The sequence below is a fragment of the Setaria italica genome, chromosome II, assembly GCF_000263155.2.
Source record: "Setaria italica strain Yugu1 chromosome II, Setaria_italica_v2.0, whole genome shotgun sequence".
Taxonomy (NCBI): domain Eukaryota; kingdom Viridiplantae; phylum Streptophyta; class Magnoliopsida; order Poales; family Poaceae; genus Setaria; species Setaria italica.
Genome location: NC_028451.1, coordinates 26,479,525 through 26,497,856, shown reverse-complemented (window position 1 = coordinate 26,497,856; position 18,332 = coordinate 26,479,525). Strand labels below are relative to the sequence as shown.

At 41.8% G+C, this 18,332-nt stretch overlaps 1 protein-coding gene and 1 long non-coding RNA gene across 2 annotated transcripts; one reads left to right on the top strand and one right to left on the bottom strand.

Moving 5' to 3' along the window:
* The first annotated feature begins 8,583 nt into the window (after positions 1 to 8,583).
* On the top strand, positions 8,584 to 10,401 carry LOC111256512. The gene is made up of 3 exons (XR_002676623.1): positions 8,584 to 9,029; positions 9,294 to 9,343; positions 10,292 to 10,401. It is a non-coding gene; the product is annotated as an uncharacterized LOC111256512 (long non-coding RNA).
* Positions 10,402 to 16,468: 6,067 nt separating this feature from the next.
* Positions 16,469 to 17,802, bottom strand: LOC111256385. Its single transcript, XM_022824301.1, has one exon. It carries the CDS (start codon positions 17,783 to 17,785, stop codon positions 16,469 to 16,471), a length of 1,317 nt encoding a protein of 438 aa, XP_022680036.1. The 5' UTR covers positions 17,786 to 17,802.
* Positions 17,803 to 18,332: the final 530 nt, after the last annotated feature.

Here is an 18,332-nt window from a genome sequence, read left to right as displayed (position 1 = left end):
ACGTTCCATGTGCAGTTCAGATAATTGATTGCCGTTGGGATGTTGTAAGCTCTTTTGTCTTTGGTCTAATGGTTTGCATTTTTTAGAATTTATGTGATGTTCTGAAATGCTTTCTTTTACATAGTAAGATAAACATAATGTGCTATGCTCTAAACATGTTTCAAAGATACTACCATGTGATAAGCTGAGTACACATACAAAGGAGCATGACCATTCTTCTTCCTTGCGTCAAAAGTTTGTGATCTTTCATTGCCCTCGTTGGAAGATATTTAGATGTTGCAGATTTTGTAATCTAGGTTTTGTGTTTTTTATTCCAGCCAATGTTCACAAGAAGATTATTCTTTCACTGATTTCGAAGAGGAAGGCCAACAATCTGATCAGCTTAAAACCACATGTTTATTCTTGCCCGTGGGGTACAAGATATTGTTCACCTTTAGATATATGTAAAAGGATCACAGTAATGTAAGTAATCACCTATATTTTATTTGGATAATTTTGAGGTTTCAGCCGATGTACAGACAAGGAAGGGAAAATTGATGTGTACATCAAGGAAGGGAAAATTGATGATCATCGTAGGGAAAAACAAAAAACATATCAGCTTAACACTTCAAATGCTTCATCGTTGCCTCAGAGGTATGTAATTTCGTGCAAACACAGATACCAGTCCATGTGACTGAATACAATCTCTGTTTTGTATCCACCCCCCCCCCCCAAGTGTAAAGGTTCATAGTAATTTTGGGAGATACTACTTACTAATTATAATTCTCTTCTCCTGTATCCCATCATATTCCAGCTGTCATGAAGAAGGAATTTCCAATGTTTACAAAAGGGAAGAAATAAAAGCATATCCAGAGATATGTGCTTAACCAACGTCAAATGTAGAGTGACAAATTGTCCAGACAATTTAACTCTACAACTAAACCCAGTCTTGCTGGGGCAACAAAGGTTCTTACATTTATTCTTTTCTACTTTCGTTTATAAACTAGGAGCTCTTTTGCGATGCACAATACCACCACCTAGTGGTATAAAGTATAAACAAGATCTAACCATTCATAATTAAGGGTAATATGGTAATTACATTAATTCCTTTGTTGACAACCAAAAACACAACATAATAGTTTAAATACATTACGCGGCATTATCTAATGGAACGTTAATAACCCTCTCTTGACGAACGTCCCTTGGTTGTGATCGCGGCGTAAGTATGGAGCGTCCCAACTAACAGGATGCTTGGGTCAACCTCGACGAAAAATGGAGGAACATCATCGAATTGATCATAATCTTCTGAAATGTCAGTCTTGTCCTCAACTCCAACGATTTTTCTTTTCCCTGGAAGAATTATGTGGCGCTTTGGCTGGTCATGTGACTTATTAGCACCCTTCCTTATTAGTTTGCTTGTCATGTCCTTCACGTAGAAAACTTGAGTCACGTCATTTGCTTGGACGAATGGTTCATCTCTGTATCCAATCTTGTTGAGGTCCACTATTGTCATCCCATAGTTGTATGTCATTACGCCTTCTCCAGTAAGTTTCACCCATTGGCACCCAAATAGAGGGATTTTAAAAGGTCCATAGTCGAGTTCCCATATCTCCTCAATGACACCATAGTATCTGTCTTTTTTTCCATTGTTGTCTATTGCATCTATACGGACACCACTATTTTGGTATGTGCTCTTTTGGTCCTAGGCTCTGGTGTAAAATGTGTACCGATTTATCTCGTATCCTTGGAATGTCGATACTGAGATAGATGGACCCCTAGCCAACCATGCTAGTTGTTCTTGAATCGTGTCATCACCCATCAGTCATCGTTGCAACCAAGAGGCGAAAGTGTTAGTGTGATGACATGTAATCCAAGCCTCAGTCTTCCCTTGGTTTGAGGACCGTACAATAGCCCTATGCTCCTCCATATATGGAGTGACTAGGGATGATTGTTGCAGGATCGTTAAGTGTGCTTTATGAAATGTATCCTCATCGATGCCCATCAGAGCTTTCCTCCATAGTGTGCCCTTTCCTTTCAGTCTCCCCTCATGGTGTGATACAGGGACTCCAATTGAACTCGGGTCGTTAATAAAGTCCACACAAAACTCAATGACCTCCTCTATTCTATATCCCTTTGCGATGCTTCCTTCCAGACAGGCACGGTTACAAACATACTTCTTCAGAATTGCCATAAACCTCTTGAAAGGGAACATATTGTGTAGAAATATAGGACCGAGAACAAAAATCTCTTCAACAAGGTGGACTAGAAGGTGGGTCATGATATTAAAGAAGGAAGGTGGAAAAACCATCTCAAAGTTGACCAGGCATTGCACCACGTCACACATGAAACCTTCCGTCACACATGAAATGATCTGCTCCATTAGATAGCTTGTGGTCTCGTCGTTTGCCATCTCAACTACTTTAAACACACATGAAATCATAGTTACATGTACGTTAAGGTATATACATGAAATCATAGAATAACCATGGAAAAAAACTGATTGAAACGTACATAAGAAATTTACATGAAACGTACACATGAAACATACACAAGAAATTTACATGAATGTCTTGAATGAAACATACATGAAATGTCTTTAATGAAACTTACATGAAAGTCTAGAATGAAACTTACATGAAGTGTTTCTACAAATTTCTACTAAATTCTAAGAATTTCTACCAAATTTGAAGTGTTTATACAAATTTCTACAAATTCCTACTAAATTATACCAAATTTGAAGTGTTTGTACAAATTTCAACTAATTTCTAAGAATTTCTACCAAATTTCTTCTAATTTCTAAGCATTTCTGCCAAATTTCTACTAATTTGTAAGAATTCCTACTAAATTATACTGATTTTCTACTAATCATAGTAATTTCCTACTGATTTTCAACTAATAATAGTAATTTCCTACTGATTTTCTACTTATAATAGTAATTTCCTACTGATTTTCTACTAATCATACGGATTTTCTAACTAAAAAAATTAAAAAAAGGGCCCTTGCGTGAGCCAGCCAAGAGCTTGCGTCAGCAAGGGCCTTGCCGTATGTTTGAGGGCCAGGGCTCCCAGCGGGGCGGCGGGTGGCCGGGGTAGGGGTGGTGGAGTAGTAATGCGAACGACGAGGAGGCCGAAGTGGCGGAGGCTGGCGGTGGCGAGGATAGAGGTGGCGCGGACGACGAAGGCTACGACGACGGGGTAGCGCGGATGAAGGCAGCGCGGACGGAGGTGGCAATGGAGAGGCAGCAACAAGGAGGCGGCGCAGAGGGAGGCGACGACGAGGGGCATGATGGAGGAGGTGGCAGCGGGCCAGAGTGGCGGAGGAGGCGGCGGTCCAGGCGCGGGCGACGGCGGCTGGGGCAGCGGGCGACGAGGAGCATGGCGGCCGGCGACGGAGGCGAACGGGCATGGGGGATCTTGAGAGTGGTAAAAATTTCGCTAAGTGTTGAAGGGTGGAGGGGGAAGACGATTGTTTCTTTTATCCCCCACCCCCTTTTATCTCGGTCAAATTGCAACCGTGACTAAAGGGGCCTTTTGTCCCGAGTGCCAAGTGCAACCAGGGCAAAAGGCCCCCCCTTTAGTCCCGAATGCAATTTACAACCGAGACAAAACGGTATGACCAGGACAAAAGGCCCCCCCCTTAGTCCCGGTTGCAATTTACATCTGGGACAAAAGGGTACATTTTCCACAGGTGGCGAAAATTACCCTTTTGTCCCGGTTGCAAATTGCAACCAGCAAATTGCAACTAAAGGGGGGGCCTTTTGTCCCGGTTGCAAATTTGCAAATTGCCATTTTTCCATTTTTTGTCTCCCACCTATTTTTTGCAAATAGATTTTATATACTTTTCACTGGATTTTAGGAAGGAAAAAATAAGAACTTTACATATTTTGAACATGCAAAAATATGTTAAATTAGCAAGTATATTTACAATAAGTTTGAATGAGTCATTAATTCTATACTAGTTCTTTTAGTTTGTAAATTAATTATTTTACTGCATCACTATCATCAAGAAATTGTTCAATTAAATAATTTCAACGTGTGAAAAATTGAATTGATGTATGTGGTTAACATTATTCATATTGATCGAATAAATCTTCACCTCAACTAATTTAAACACACAAATTTATATATGTTTTCAACTGGTTTTGTTAAAGAAAAAAATAAAAACTTTACATATTTCGAACATGCAAAAATATATTAAAAAACATATTTCGAATAATTCTTCACCTCACCTAATATAAACACACATGAAATCATAGATACGTTAAATTAAAAATTGTATCAAGTAGTACATGAAATCATAGAACTTTACAATATAACTTTACATAAAGGTGAAGCATATTTAGTGCATTACTATGTAACATTAAAAAACTTCTTCGTCACGAAAGTTCCTTGATCATGATCGCGGCGTAAGTAGCGAGCCTCTTCTTTGACTAGCATGATGCTTGGGTCAACTTCAACAGCGAATGGAGACATGCGATCAAACTGATCATAATCATCTTATTGGTCTGTTTTGTCCTCGACTCCCACGATTTTTTCTTTTACCTAGAAGCACTATGTGGCGCTTTGGCTCCCATGGCTCTTCTGAATTTTTCATTGGTTTGCTAGACATGTCCTTCACATAGAAAACCTGATGCACATCATTAGCAAATACGAATGGCTCATCATTCTATCCAGTCTTGGTTACGCTAGTTAGCTTCACCTATTGGCAACGAAACAAAGGGATGTTTAGCGGTCCGTATTCAAGTTCCCATATCTCCTCTATGAAACTATAATACGAGTCCTTGCTCCTATTGCTGTCTATGGTATCTATGCGGGCACCACTATTCTGGTTCATGCTTTTCTAGTCTTGGGCTCTCGTGTAAAATGTATAACCATTTATCTCATAACTTTGGAATTTCACGATTGTGCTAGAAGGTCCCCTGCCTAACCAAGCGAGCTGTGGGTGAATCTCAGAGTTACCCATAAGGTGTTGACGCAATCAAGAGTAAAAGTATCCATGTGATGACGTATAATGTAGGCATCGGATTTCATCGGGTGTTCGGAAACTAGCATCTGCTTGTGTTGCTCAATATACGGAGCCACAAAGGATGATTGTTGCAGAACAGTAAAGTGTGCCTTGTCGAACAAATCAGTATCATTGCTCAAACTTGTTTTCCTTCCAATGGTGCCCATTCCCCGCAGCCTCCCCTCGTGGCGTGAAGTTGGAACCCCAATCGAATTAATTGAGTCAATAAAATCAACACAAAACTCAATGACCTCCACTATTCCATATCCCTTGGCGATGCTTCCTTCTAGACGGGCACGATTAAGAACATAGTTTTTTAGGACTGAAACGAACTTCTCGAAAGGCCACATATTGTGCAGGAATATTGCACCGAGAATAGTAATCTGTTTTAGTAGGTGAACTAGGAGGTGCGTCATAATATTGAAAAAGGATGGTGGAAATACCAACTCAAAACTGACAAGACATTGCACCACATCATTCGTTAGCTTTACTAGCTTGGTTGGATCGATTGCCTTCTGCGAAATTGCATTGACAAATGCGCATAGCTTTATGAGCGGTAATCAGACATTCTCTGGTATAATACCCCTCAGTGTAACTGGAAGCAACTGGGTCATCAACATGTGGCATTCATGGGCCTTGAGATTTGTGAAATTCCAACAGGGACAAAAACAAACCCCTTTTGTCCCAGTTGAGAGTTTACTCCCGATTGAAAACACCAACCAGGTTACCAACCTGGAGTAAACCTTTTATCCTGGTTGGTAACTCCAACTGGGATAAAAGAGTGAGGCTTTTGTCCCGGTTGGAGACCGGGACAAAAGGGGGGGGCTGTCGGTGGTAAAAAAAACTAGCCGTTACAACCGGGACTAGGGGGGTTTTAGTCCAGGTTGTTATTTACAACCGGGACTAAAGCTCCCCCCCCAATTCAGCCTACCATGGCACATCACCTTTAGTCACGAGCCAACTTTAAACTTGGATAAAAGGGGACACATGAGTTCTCTACCAGTGTAAAATTCAATGATACGAGTTACTTATGAATAAATAATTATAATTTTAGAAGTACTATATTTGATTGGGCATCCTTCATTATATTTCAGTTAATAGTATATATATGCAAACTCATATAATTACAATAAATAATGTGATACGTGATGTAAAATTTCATTACGGATCATTTAAAAACCGTCACAAAGTGGTGTTTGTAACAATTTCAAAACTATCACAAAGGAGTAAAATTATGAGTCTTCCCTTGTGTCATCTCATAGAGGTGAAGGTGGCACGGGGCGCAGCCACCCGGCAGTTAGAAACCCACGGCGCCCTAGCTGTAAATCCAGATCCATTAGTGTTCCGGTTTCAGCCCATTATGGTCCATGTATCATGTTCTTGTGGAATTAGTCCCACCTTGGTAATCTTAGTCGCACTACTAAAGAATGGAGCTTCCATCCGCTTCCCAAAACTCTAAATATATTGGCTAGCTAGTAACAGATTGGACGACGTCTTGCTAGGAATGTGTCGCTTTCATAGTGGCCTGCAATTGGACGAGTGCGGCAACGGATTTGGATATCAACGAGGAAGTTTGTGCCGGTTGTGATGCGGCGCCACCGCTTGCATGCGGCGGCAGCGTGGATAAGCCAGAGCGGCGTGGTGAGGTTGAGAAGGATGAGATTGAGTATCTGGTCAGGCATGCCATGGATCGTGGTCCGCATGCGCAGGCGATTTCTTCGTGGTCGCTGTCCTGTCCAGGTTCCGGTGAAGCTTCAGCCTGGTTGCCGTGGAACTGGACATTGATGATGTAGTGGGATTAGCTGGTGTGACCCCTAATAGTGTGTTAGCTTATCTTGCTAATGCTGTTCTTTATATTATGACATTATTGTGCTGGACAAATCATTGCCCATGCTTGAGTGGAGTGCCCTCCAAGTAGGTTCTCCTCGTGCTAATCGCGCTCTATATATTAATTGTCTCGTCAACGCTTCATAGGTTGTCAGATTGAAAGGGGCGTTTATTAGGTAATCTCTAAGTTGACTTCACTTCCGAGCCATGTGCACAGAATTAAATGATTGGCAAAACTATGGTATTGATAGAATACTATTAGAAGAGTGTTTATACATCGGCACAGTGCTATGGGATTTTGAACAATTTGTTTATCATCTAATATCTTATAAACAAGATGCAGACATTTGTTGGCGTTTTGTGGTTGCAGTGCTTGGATGCTACGTTCTCAAATGGGTGATAGGGGAAATAATTTTTGGGTGAAACAATGTCCGTGCTGCTTATTCAGTGGTTCAATGTTACACTACGAGAAAACGGGGCTTTTCGGTACTAAAACTGAAGTCTTTTAGTCCGTTTCATATTACCACTCGGGAAACCGAGATTAAAGGAGGTTTTTCAACTGGTACTAATAGAGTATTCTCTAGCAGTGTTATCCTGAATGTGATGGGAAAATATTTTCATCGGAATGCTATAATTCACCAATTAATTGTCCATTTGTATAAATTTTGATCTTCCATGGTGCATTCATGCTTAATGCATGCATGTGTAACGCCATTGTATGTGTACAAACTATATACATGTGCTAAAAGTTTATTTATTGCGTCCTTTGCTGTAACATACTGAGGACATCTCTTAGTTCTCCACAAACATTTCTGTTGGTAGTTTATGATAAGTCAGGTATCTTATTACAGCAACAAACCTAAAGCAAAACAGGTTATAACACAAAAACATTCCTCAAGATTTCGTTGCGGCCCAGGCCTCACAAGTGGTAATGGTTTGGAGGCATGGCAAAGTTTGTTTCAGTGGAGTGTGCCCTCCAAGTAGGTTATTCTCGTGCTAATCGCGCTGTATAAATTAATTATCCAATCAATACTCTTTTTGAAACATATCCCATCAATACTTGTCACACCCTGAAATTTTCGAATTTCAGAATGTGATTAAAAGGAATAATTAAACAACAATTTTCTATAATTTAAAATATTTTTTGCCAATATTTATTTTCTTTACAGGAAATTTAGTATAGGAAAAATAATTGTTTGTTTTCAAAATTAAATAAGGTTGTTGTCCTCTGTTTGTGCATTCATGCTGATGCATTTTGGTATTTCATGAGTGAAAAAGTTTTAAAAATACGTTTAGATGTTGTCCGAGTTCTTCTGAGAATTTTTCCAGTTTTTTTGGAATTTATTCTCCTTTTCCTTGAGCTTAATCCAATTTTTCGATGGTTGTAGAATCTATTTTATGAGCTCCAAATATTTTATTTAGATTCCTCGTGTCCCAAACTATCTCTAAGATTTTTCCTAGAATTTTTGGGATTCTCAGAATATGTTTCGTGGTTTAAATTATTTATCTAGAATTTTCTGGATTTATATTCCCACGTAAAATAATCTCTGTAAATAATAATCTTTCTTTCTTAACGGGCTGAGCCCACGGACGCGACCCGCTCCGTTTGGACCATCAGGCCGCTGGCCTCTTCCTCTTTTTCACCGGCCCACCAGGCCTCTTTTTGCCAGGCCCATGTGGCCATTCCGGTGGCCCAGCTCCCCTCCCTTTCCCCTTAACAGGCCGGCTTCTTTTCCAGCCTATCTCCCTGGCCCGACCTGCCATCTCCTCTCTCTCCCTCCCCCTTTCGCTGCCGGTAGGCCCCACATGTTGGAAGCTTCTTCAAGCTTCGGCAGGCGCCGCCGCTTGAGCTCCCCGCACATGCGCCGCTCGGTTTCCCGTCACCCCGGCTTCTCGGCGCCCCTCCGGCTTCTCCCTGCGTCGCCGTTGCGTCTCCTCCGCTTCCCCTCCCGCGAAACGAACAGCCTTCCACCAAGCCGCCATTAATGACCGGCCGAAGCTCTTCACCTTCCACGAGCCGTCTCTGTTCCCTCCCTCACTCTATAAATCGGGCGCCCAGTGCCCCTGCTAGCCGCTGCTGCCCACCTCACCTCGCTCGCCTTTTCGCCACCGAGTGCTGCCATCGCCACCACCGCCGCCGCTTGCGCCAAATCGCCACCGCCGCTGTGTTTCCCCGCCGCTGACTCATCTCCGGCCGCTTCCGCCCAAAGCCTCCGCCGGTGAGAGCCCCTCCCGCACCCCTCTCTCTTTCCCTGCTGCTTGCGCTGGCCGCCCCAGTTCAACGCCGCGCCGGCGAGCACCGGTCAGTGCGCCGTCTCCTGCGCAGGCAAGCGAGAGAAGAGGATAAGCTGCACCTTTCTGCAGTCAGCCCCTGAAGATCTTGCAAATCTTTATCCCTTCTTCTTGTGTCTTGTATAATTCACACCAAACCCCCTGAACCTTTCAGTATCTCATAATCTGATCCAATCCTTACCTTTTTGCAGATCTAACCCTGAAGTTTCAGCATTTCGCGGGCTCTTTTCACTGAATCTTGGTAAACTTCTCTGCTAACCCTTTAAGTCTACGGTTAATCACGATTAAGTCCCTAGATCCTGTTTAGCCCGTGGTTTCTGCGTTTTAGCTCCGTTTTAATCCGTTCAAGTTGCATTACACTCATAACATCATAAAATCCACGTTAGTGTTGTTGTCATCCTACATTTCATGTCTTTGAAAATAAATTTAATATTAATTTGATTAATGCCTAATGAACATGTGTTTCTCTATATAAAAGTTACCAAGAGTTATCCACCACTTTTCATAATAAATATCAATATGATTAATGACTACTTCATAACCTTTCTAAATAAAAGCCAATTAGGACATACACCGGTTTTTCATAAACCAAAGATAATTTGATTAACACTTATTTGAATAATTCTTACAATTAAAAGCTATTTAGAGTTAAACCTTGGCTTTTCTTAAATTAAATTCAATTTGACTAATATGAATTCAATTTGCTTTCTAAATAAAAGCTACATAGGTTATGTTCCGCTTGTTCATAAATAAATGTTAATTTGGCTAATATAAATACCAATGTGTTTTTAATATAATATCCTTAGTTGAACTCGAAATATAAAGCTATGCGCTTAGATATTCATCTATGCTTTATTTCCAAATTAAATGTTGAGTTTCCATAAATTGTACTTAAATATTTATAAATAAAACTTGACTAGGTTTCTACCTCAGTCTTTGCAAATAAAGTATAAACTGTCTTAATTCTAACTTAGGATATTTTCTTTCTGAAATATCCTTTACATATGTTTTGCTAAATAAAATAAACCTAGCTTATAGTCTTTTTATTTATTTCGTGAATCAAATCTCTCGATAGTTCGTTTTAAGCGTTTGTGTGATCCTTAGATCGAGCCTTGTCCTTTAGTACGTCTTTTAAAGCCTTTCTTTTATTTTGGTGTATTGTTCTTAGTTGTACTTGTTTGTTTGTTAGTGCCGATGTTTCCTTTGATTAGAAGGATCGTCGTCCGAAGCTTTGAAGGTTAAGAGTTTCAAGAAAGCAAGATTTAAAAAGCAGTGAGAGTAACTTTACGTTGGAGAAAGGCAAGTGTCCCTAACCATTCTTCTACCTATGCTTTGTTCATAGTGTTATGATAATCTTAATTGGAACATGGAGAACCACCCAAGAAAACAATACAACCACAACATCAAATGGTTCTGATCTTAGCCGACTAATTAGGCATGTGGTTGACTAGTGGCCTTACCGAAAGGGCAAGGAGGGGGAAGGTGTCGGGGGTATGACCCGAAGCGATAGCCTTCTAAGGTGCTGACTCATTACAACAGGTTGTGACCCACACCGCTACTGAAACTCTAGCGTGCTACTAGTTGTCTATATGTCTTTGTAAAGGCTTCGTAGTTTACCCCCCAGCCACTCACCAAAGGAAGTGTTTAAGGGCTTTGCAAACCCGGGCGACACGGGGGAACACGAGTTGTGGGTAAAGTGTACAACCTCTGCAGAGTGGAAACTGATATATCAGCCGTGCTCATGGTTAAAAGCGGCTTGGACCCTCACATGATTAATTAAACTTGAAGATGGACTTAAATCGTTAATTCTGTTTAGTTCCTATGGCCTTGCTGAGTACTAACCATAAGTGTACTCACCCTTGCTTACTGCTACTCAGAAGAAGAAGATGCTATGAAGATGTTGTGAAGATGATGCTGAGTTCTAGGCGTACGCAACCTCTAGTCGAGTGCCTGTGAAGTTTGGAGCCTCCGTTTCCAGAGTTTAAGCTGCGTGTCTCTGTTAGTCTTGTAAGTCTTTTTTGTATCTTTTTACGTGATACTGTTACTGTTATTCACTAATGATGTCACTGTATGTATGGAACTTGATCATATAAGTAATACTTGGTTTTGTTTTAAAACCGGATGTGACAATATTTCATCTATTAAATGGGCATTGATTATGTAATCTCTAAGGTCAGTCTGAGTGCACAATTTTATAGCACAATTATCAAGACTGAGAACTTGCTAACCGTGGCTGCTGGGTTCAAAATCCTCTCACATATGATGAAACTCCTTCTCCTCTCTCCTTATAATGATCTTACCACGTCATCAAAATTGCTGATGTGGCATGTTATTTAATGGTCATGAAACTCTTGATGAAACCTCCATTGTGATACTAGCCTAAGTTGACTTCACTTCAAAGGTCCTTTGAAGCCATGTGCACCAAGTTAACAGGATTTGAAAAAGTTCATACATCGGCACATTGCTTCTGGATCTTGAACAACTTGCGCATGTTCCAAAACTCTTCCTAACAAGCTGGTCATTTGTTGGAATTTTCTGGTTGCGGTGCTGAAATGATACGTTCTCAAACAGGTAACATGGGAATGTATTTTTGGGTCAAAGATTGTACGTATTGCTCATGGTTTGATGGGTTATTGGGTTATCAGCAATCATTTCTGTTGGTGATTTACGCGAAGTCAGGTCTCTCATTAGTGACGAACTATGTTGGTGATTCAAACTGTGTCGTGTATCTGATATATGGGTGTTAGTAAGGTATAAATAAAGCACTTCTCTAGGTTTTCCGGAGGAAGAAAACCAGAGCTAAATAGGACATAGTCCCAAAACATTAATTTATTGAGTTTCTATCGTTCCAAGGTCTCCCAAATGGTAATGGATTCAAGACTGGCAAAGGTTTGCTCAAGCCAGACGGACACTGATCCTCGAGAGCAAAGGTGGATGGCAGCTTGACATCTTCATGAGCTTGGTTCTCAGTAAAATAAAACAGAACAGAAATTAGGTAGTTTGGACCAGCACAACTTCAGATTCGTTTGAGTCATGACAAGATGAAGAAAAAAAGCAAGTGGGAAAATTAAACATTTGCCTACCTATCTTATTATATACACACCAAGAATGATGTACGGAGGATCGACTTCTAGTACTGGTCCTTTAGTACCAGGCGCTTGACCGGTATCACTTAGTTGATACTAAATGCTACGCCATTTAGTACCGATCAACCCAACCATTACTAAATGCGTCATTTAGTACCGGTCGGTAACACCAACCGGTAATAAACTGCAAGCCTGCACGTTGCGCTGTTGCGGATGGTAGTTTAGTACCGGTTGGTTTTATTAACCTGTACTAAAGTTTATTTCTTTTTTTATTTACCTTTTTGTTTCAATTCGTATTCGTATCAACTAAGCTTTTACTAATAATATTACGGTAATATATCAACCCATCAAATCCAAGTATCACAAGTATCAACCCATTCAAATCATTAACACTCAATAGTTCATACATAAATACTTAAGGTCTCAAAGAGAACAAGTTCAAATCCATAAGAAAATGGTACGGTAGAAGTACATCCATGCATGCTACATATTTAATAATTCACTTTGCTTATGTATGTATGCCACCTAGCTCAAGTCTCCAATCGTAAAGCCTACAACTTCATCAGTATAAGCTAGAGCATGAATTATAAGCTAGGGCATGAACTAGTGCACTCTCTAGTGCTTCACTAGGACAGTCACATGCACTACCATAAATCTCAAACAATGGAGGTGATGTCAACTGAAATGGCTTGTAGAAAGTGAGATGAGCATAGAGCTTGAAATCTCTAGTGTGTACCGAGTTATCATTGGTGTAACTATAATTCAACATATCCAAGACTTGAGCCAAAGTTGCATGGAAGCTCATTGCCGCCAAGATTTGACCAAAGACATCCTAAAACAAGAGAATAACGTGATGAACTTTAAAAGATGTAACATAATTAAAGATAAAAGGATGATTAGATATGTTTCATACCATGTCATGACATGTTGATTCAGCTGACAAAGCCTCTCAGTAGCTAGTCATATTGTTTTCTCCCTCCTCGAGCGCCTTTATTCGAAAATATGAGAAGTCTAGTACAAAATACCCATGATCCATAAGCTATTGTAGGCAGGCCTCCATGGCGGTCCTTTCAAAAGTTACCCTACTTGGTGCTAATTGACCTCATGCGGCAATTGAAACAATTGGGATGGGCTGTCCTGGTACTCCAAATCCAGTTGGCTTGTGTTTCTCGAACATGTACTTGAAAGAAATTTTTACTCTTTTAAAATTTTGTGGACCAACTATCTCGGATTGCACTAAAAAAGATTGTCGATAAGCTACATTTTATGTAAGTAAATTTAGGAATTATTCATGTGTAGTAAAAAAACCAATTACAAGAAGGAAAGAATATTACTATGTTAGGAATTGTTCCTCTACTTTGATCGCCTTTTGGCAAGTCAATGACACGATTTAGGAAGTGAATTTCAGGAGGACGAAACAACGGTGGCTCCTCAAAATTGTAGTGTCCATGGCTGCCACCACCACGGCCGCCACCTCCACGGCCGCCACCACCACGGCATGTAAAACTTCCACTTGCCGTAGTTAGCCCAAACTGTCAAAATAAAATTGTGATAAGATAATTTTCCACCAGTTTTATTAACTAGTCAACTTTACCACCAATAATACATTGTCATGTACGCACATCATATACATTGAAATAAATGTAGACAATCATTTCATAGCCATCTACAATTCTATCACAATGCTACCCGTGAATATCTACATGTCCTCTTAGAGATATAGCCTTATGCCATAATTGTATCACAAAAAATAATTACTTAGCATCCAATACAAATTGGTATCCGATTCAAGCAAAATCATAGCCATTTTAATGCAATACGGGTAGCAAAATCATTTTAATGCATCAAAATAAAAATTATTAAAATAGAAAACCTAATAGAGGAGGGCGCGCAAGGTAAAGAGAGGCATGGTGGTGCCCCACGGGGGAGGCGGGGAAGGGAGAGGCGCGGTGGCCGGAGATGGGGTGGCGTTGATCGGGGATGGCGAGATGTCGACGGTGATGGTGGCGACGGGCAACGGAGCTAGGGATAGGGCGATAGTTGATGACAACGGTGATGGAGACGGGGACAGGGACGGGACAGGGCGGTGGTGACGGTGATAGAGATGCAGACGGGGATGGGATCGGCGTGGTGGTGGTGGGTGATGGCAACAGCAACGGTGACAGCGACGGGGATGGGGCGGCGGTGGTGGGCGAGGGTGACGGGGATCGGGAAGGCGTGGCACAGAGGGAGGAACTGCTAATTTTTGGAAACTGCTAAGTGTTTGGAGAAGATGAAGTATCTGTAGGTGGGACACTTTAGAACCGGTGGTAGCCTTTGCTCGATACTAAATTCCTCCATTTAATATTAGGTAGGGCCCCTAACCGGTACTAAAGTGGCTAAATGGCGAGATCGGGCATTCAGTACCGGTTCCAGCCTTTGCTCGGTTTCTAAATTCCTCCATTTAGTACGTGATATACTTGCAACCGGTACTAAACTTGCCAAATTAGCAGGAGCTGAAACTGTTCGCCTCCATCAGTTCTTTTTCCCACGCACACTATGTTAATTATAATAAAATATTTCAATCATTATGACAAGGTTGTCACATGTATGTATGTATATATATGAAATAGTTGAGAAAAATTCATCACAAATATTAACTAGAGTACATTACATATTAAATCTACGTAAATGAGATACTTAGAACCTACGATTGTCCACATCGTGCCCGTTAATCATCGCAACATCCAAACTATGATTTATATGAATAATGTCCATTCCTAAGAACCTATCGACATAGTCTAGGGCATATATTAAGTCTTGCATAAATGAGATATTTAGAACATAGGATCGTCCATGTCACTACTATTAATTTGGGAGATAAAAAAAATACACCAATCCTAAAATAATGGTACAACATAAGATCTACGATCCACTTACTTTGGTTGAATATCATAAAGGAATATTGAAATAATTGTCCAAACGACTTTTGGAGCAAGTGCCACATTTTCATAATAGAAGTATGATGGCTCAATAGCCTATCCAAGCAAAAGACCTGCTCATTGAGCATGGCCCATTTTGGCAATCTAAAATCAACCATAAGCCGATGGGTCAAGGTCAATGAACAAATCTTTGCCTGAACCAGTTATTGGCCACCATATTTCTATTATGAAAATCTAGCTCCAAAAGGTGTTTGGTAAACTATTTCAAGATTCTTTTATGATGTTCAGCCAGAGTTTGTTGACTCGAAGTTCTTCTATTCTGTGGTATTGGAGGAGTGAAGGTGTTATATCCATTGCCGGTCTATCTGCATTGTATTATATAAAAAATGGACATAGAGTTTCGTATTAGATAAAGAACTTGATCAATATTAGAGAGGCAAAAGATAGAGTAAATGTGTTTATCATATTTAGTCCTCATTCTAAAAAGTTCTCCATTCTCCTCGTTCCAAAAGATCAACAAGTACTCCATTTGTAACATAAAACTCATTCTAAAAAACTCTCCATTCTCCTCACTTGAAAAAACTCTCCATTCTCCTCACTTGAAAAAACTCTCCATTCTCCTTGTTCTAAATGATCAACAAGCTAGTACTCCATTTGTAACTTAGAACTCATTCTGAAAAACTCCCCATTCACCTCACTCTAAAAAACTCTCCATTCTCCTCGTTCTAAAAGGTCAACAAGTACTCCATTTGTAACATAAAACTCATTCTAAAAAACTCTACATTCTCCTCACTCTAATAAAGCAACAAGTACTCCATTTGTAACATAAAACTCGCTCATTCAAAAAAAATCCTAGAATACTATGACCAGAGGATGGAGAATGAAGTTGCTGACCAGTCTAGTGAAGAAGCTGGAGAAAAACGAAGCACGAGAAAATGGTTGAGCTTGCTCGCAGCTCATTTGCAAATTAGTATCGGCTGGTAGCTTACTGGTTGAAGCTACTAGCCGGTACTAAATGGCATTCTCACACCATTTAGTACCAGGCTACCAACTGGTACTAAATGGCTTCATGGGGAATCTTGCTATAAGCCACGCAGTCGACGTGCCACCATTTACTACTGGCTGAGGCTCCAAACTGGTACTACAGGGGCTCCGGTGGTACTGTGCGTGATGATCGGTACTAACGCCGTGTGTTACTACCTGATGAAAAGACGTCCGGTACTAACGCGTTGGACAAATGCTCAGTTTTCCAGTAGTGCAAAATTAAAATTGCCCAGCATTTCTTCCTCCCAGATATTTTATAGGATAACCTGCTCTCGCGAATTATTGATCTTTCCAAAAAAATATACTTATAATGACCTATTTGCACTTGCACATGTCATAGCATGGACCATCACGACCTCTCTTACACCGGAGTACACATGCTGACACCTTTGGCTGTAACCACAGTTCATGTGGATAGACCTCGCCGGCGAGCTTATTCCGGATGTGGTCACGCTCCACCTGCATGGTTCCGAGCTCGACAGAGAACAACCATGTCTCCTCCACTGGAGTCAGCACCACATACCCCTTGCCCGCTGTGACAATCTTCGCGGTGTGGCTGAAGAAGCACTCCTTGTACCCCGGGAACCCAAGGGTCGCCTCCGGCAGGTGCAGGCTCCTGACAAGCACCCAATCGCTGCCACCATTGTTGTGCTCTTTCTTGAGGAACACCCTAAGATCCTTGCCGATCAGGCTGATAACACGCACTAAGTTGTCGACGCCGTCATCGATGAACCGGAAAGTCGATCTGTGTTGTGATCCCCGCACATTCTCAGGTAGATGGAAGTGCGAGAGCACTCCAGTGCCCTCTTCTCCAGAGAAGACAGATCCATCATCTTCGATTCCCCAGAAGATAGATCCTTTAGAGCGCCCTGCATAGTGGACAGACTCGGCACCCCGGATGTGGATGCCGCCGGACATCGCATGGCGCGACGTGCTCCATCCATGTCTCCATCGTCTAGACCAAGGTGGCCCGTGGGTGTAGACGTGGGCCGTCACATAACTTACTCCATCTGCAATTCCGGTGGAACGCTGGTACACCATGCAAGTCAAAGTGAAGCTGGACATGCTCGAGACATTGTATCTACGGTTGAGGAAGACGCCGAGGCAGTGGCAGTACTTCATGTCTTTGATTGGCTTGATCTTGAAATAGCGTCGCGAGATGGGCTCGCATACTACAATGTCTGGGAAGGAGCTATGCCGCTGGTTGGTGAGGAGCAGAAGACTGCCGTAGCCGTCGACCAGCTGCCAGGGACGGCTGCCAGGGCCACTGGGCAAGAAGTCGAGGGTGAAGTGGCGGACGTCGATGGACGGCAAGGCGGGGATGAACACAACACGGTGGCGGCGCTGCGCCTGCGATGACCTTGGCTCCGGGGAGAAAGACGGGTCGACGACGTGGTAGTGGCCTATGGTGGTAGAAAAATCATGGTAGTTGCAATCACGGTACCTCATGCCGTGGGAGGAGGCAATATGGCGCCACCGTGTGCACACAGCCGCTGCACGGAGGAAGGACACATGTGAATCCAGGCGGCCGAAGATGAGCTTGAGAAGGTGATTGGGGACGTCATTCACGGTGGTCGGCAACTTCGTCGCCGGCATCTGCTCCTTGCTATGCCGCGCCCTCTCTTTCTCCATTTCGGATTTGGGGTTAGTTAACTCTACTGGTGTGTTGTGCTGGGTGGAGAATTTGGTCTGCTGAATTTATTTGGGTGAGAACAGATTTTTTTATAATTGCTTGAGACAAGTCATTACAGATGCTTGAGTGGAGTGCCCTCCAAGTAGCTATGTGTCAACGCTCTATGATTTGAAGGAACGTGGGTTCGACGTAAACTCGATGTGGACTTCGCTTTGGTGTTCCATGTGCATATCCTAGCTACGAACCCCTGAAAACTATAGTCTATTGTATACATCATGTCCAAATGATCAACTCCTCGTGGCAAGTATATTACATTATTAATTTGCAAATTAATTACGAATTGCAGTTTATATTCTGTAATTTGCATAAGTACACTAGTAGATAATTGGGCTTTAGTCCCGGTTGGTAGGGTGCAAATATCCCGGAAATCCATCCGGGATAAACCAACCGGGACAAAAAGGGGGGGGGTCTTTTATCCCGGGTCACTCAACCGGGACAAAAGACCCCCTTTTATCCCGGTTGGTAATACCAACCGGGATAAAAGAC

What these genes read in the sequence shown, in the direction of transcription:
- LOC111256385 (XM_022824301.1), bottom strand. Translation starts at nt 17,785, where the DNA reads ATGGAGAAAGAGAGGGCGCGGCATAGCAAGGAGCAGATGCCGGCGACG.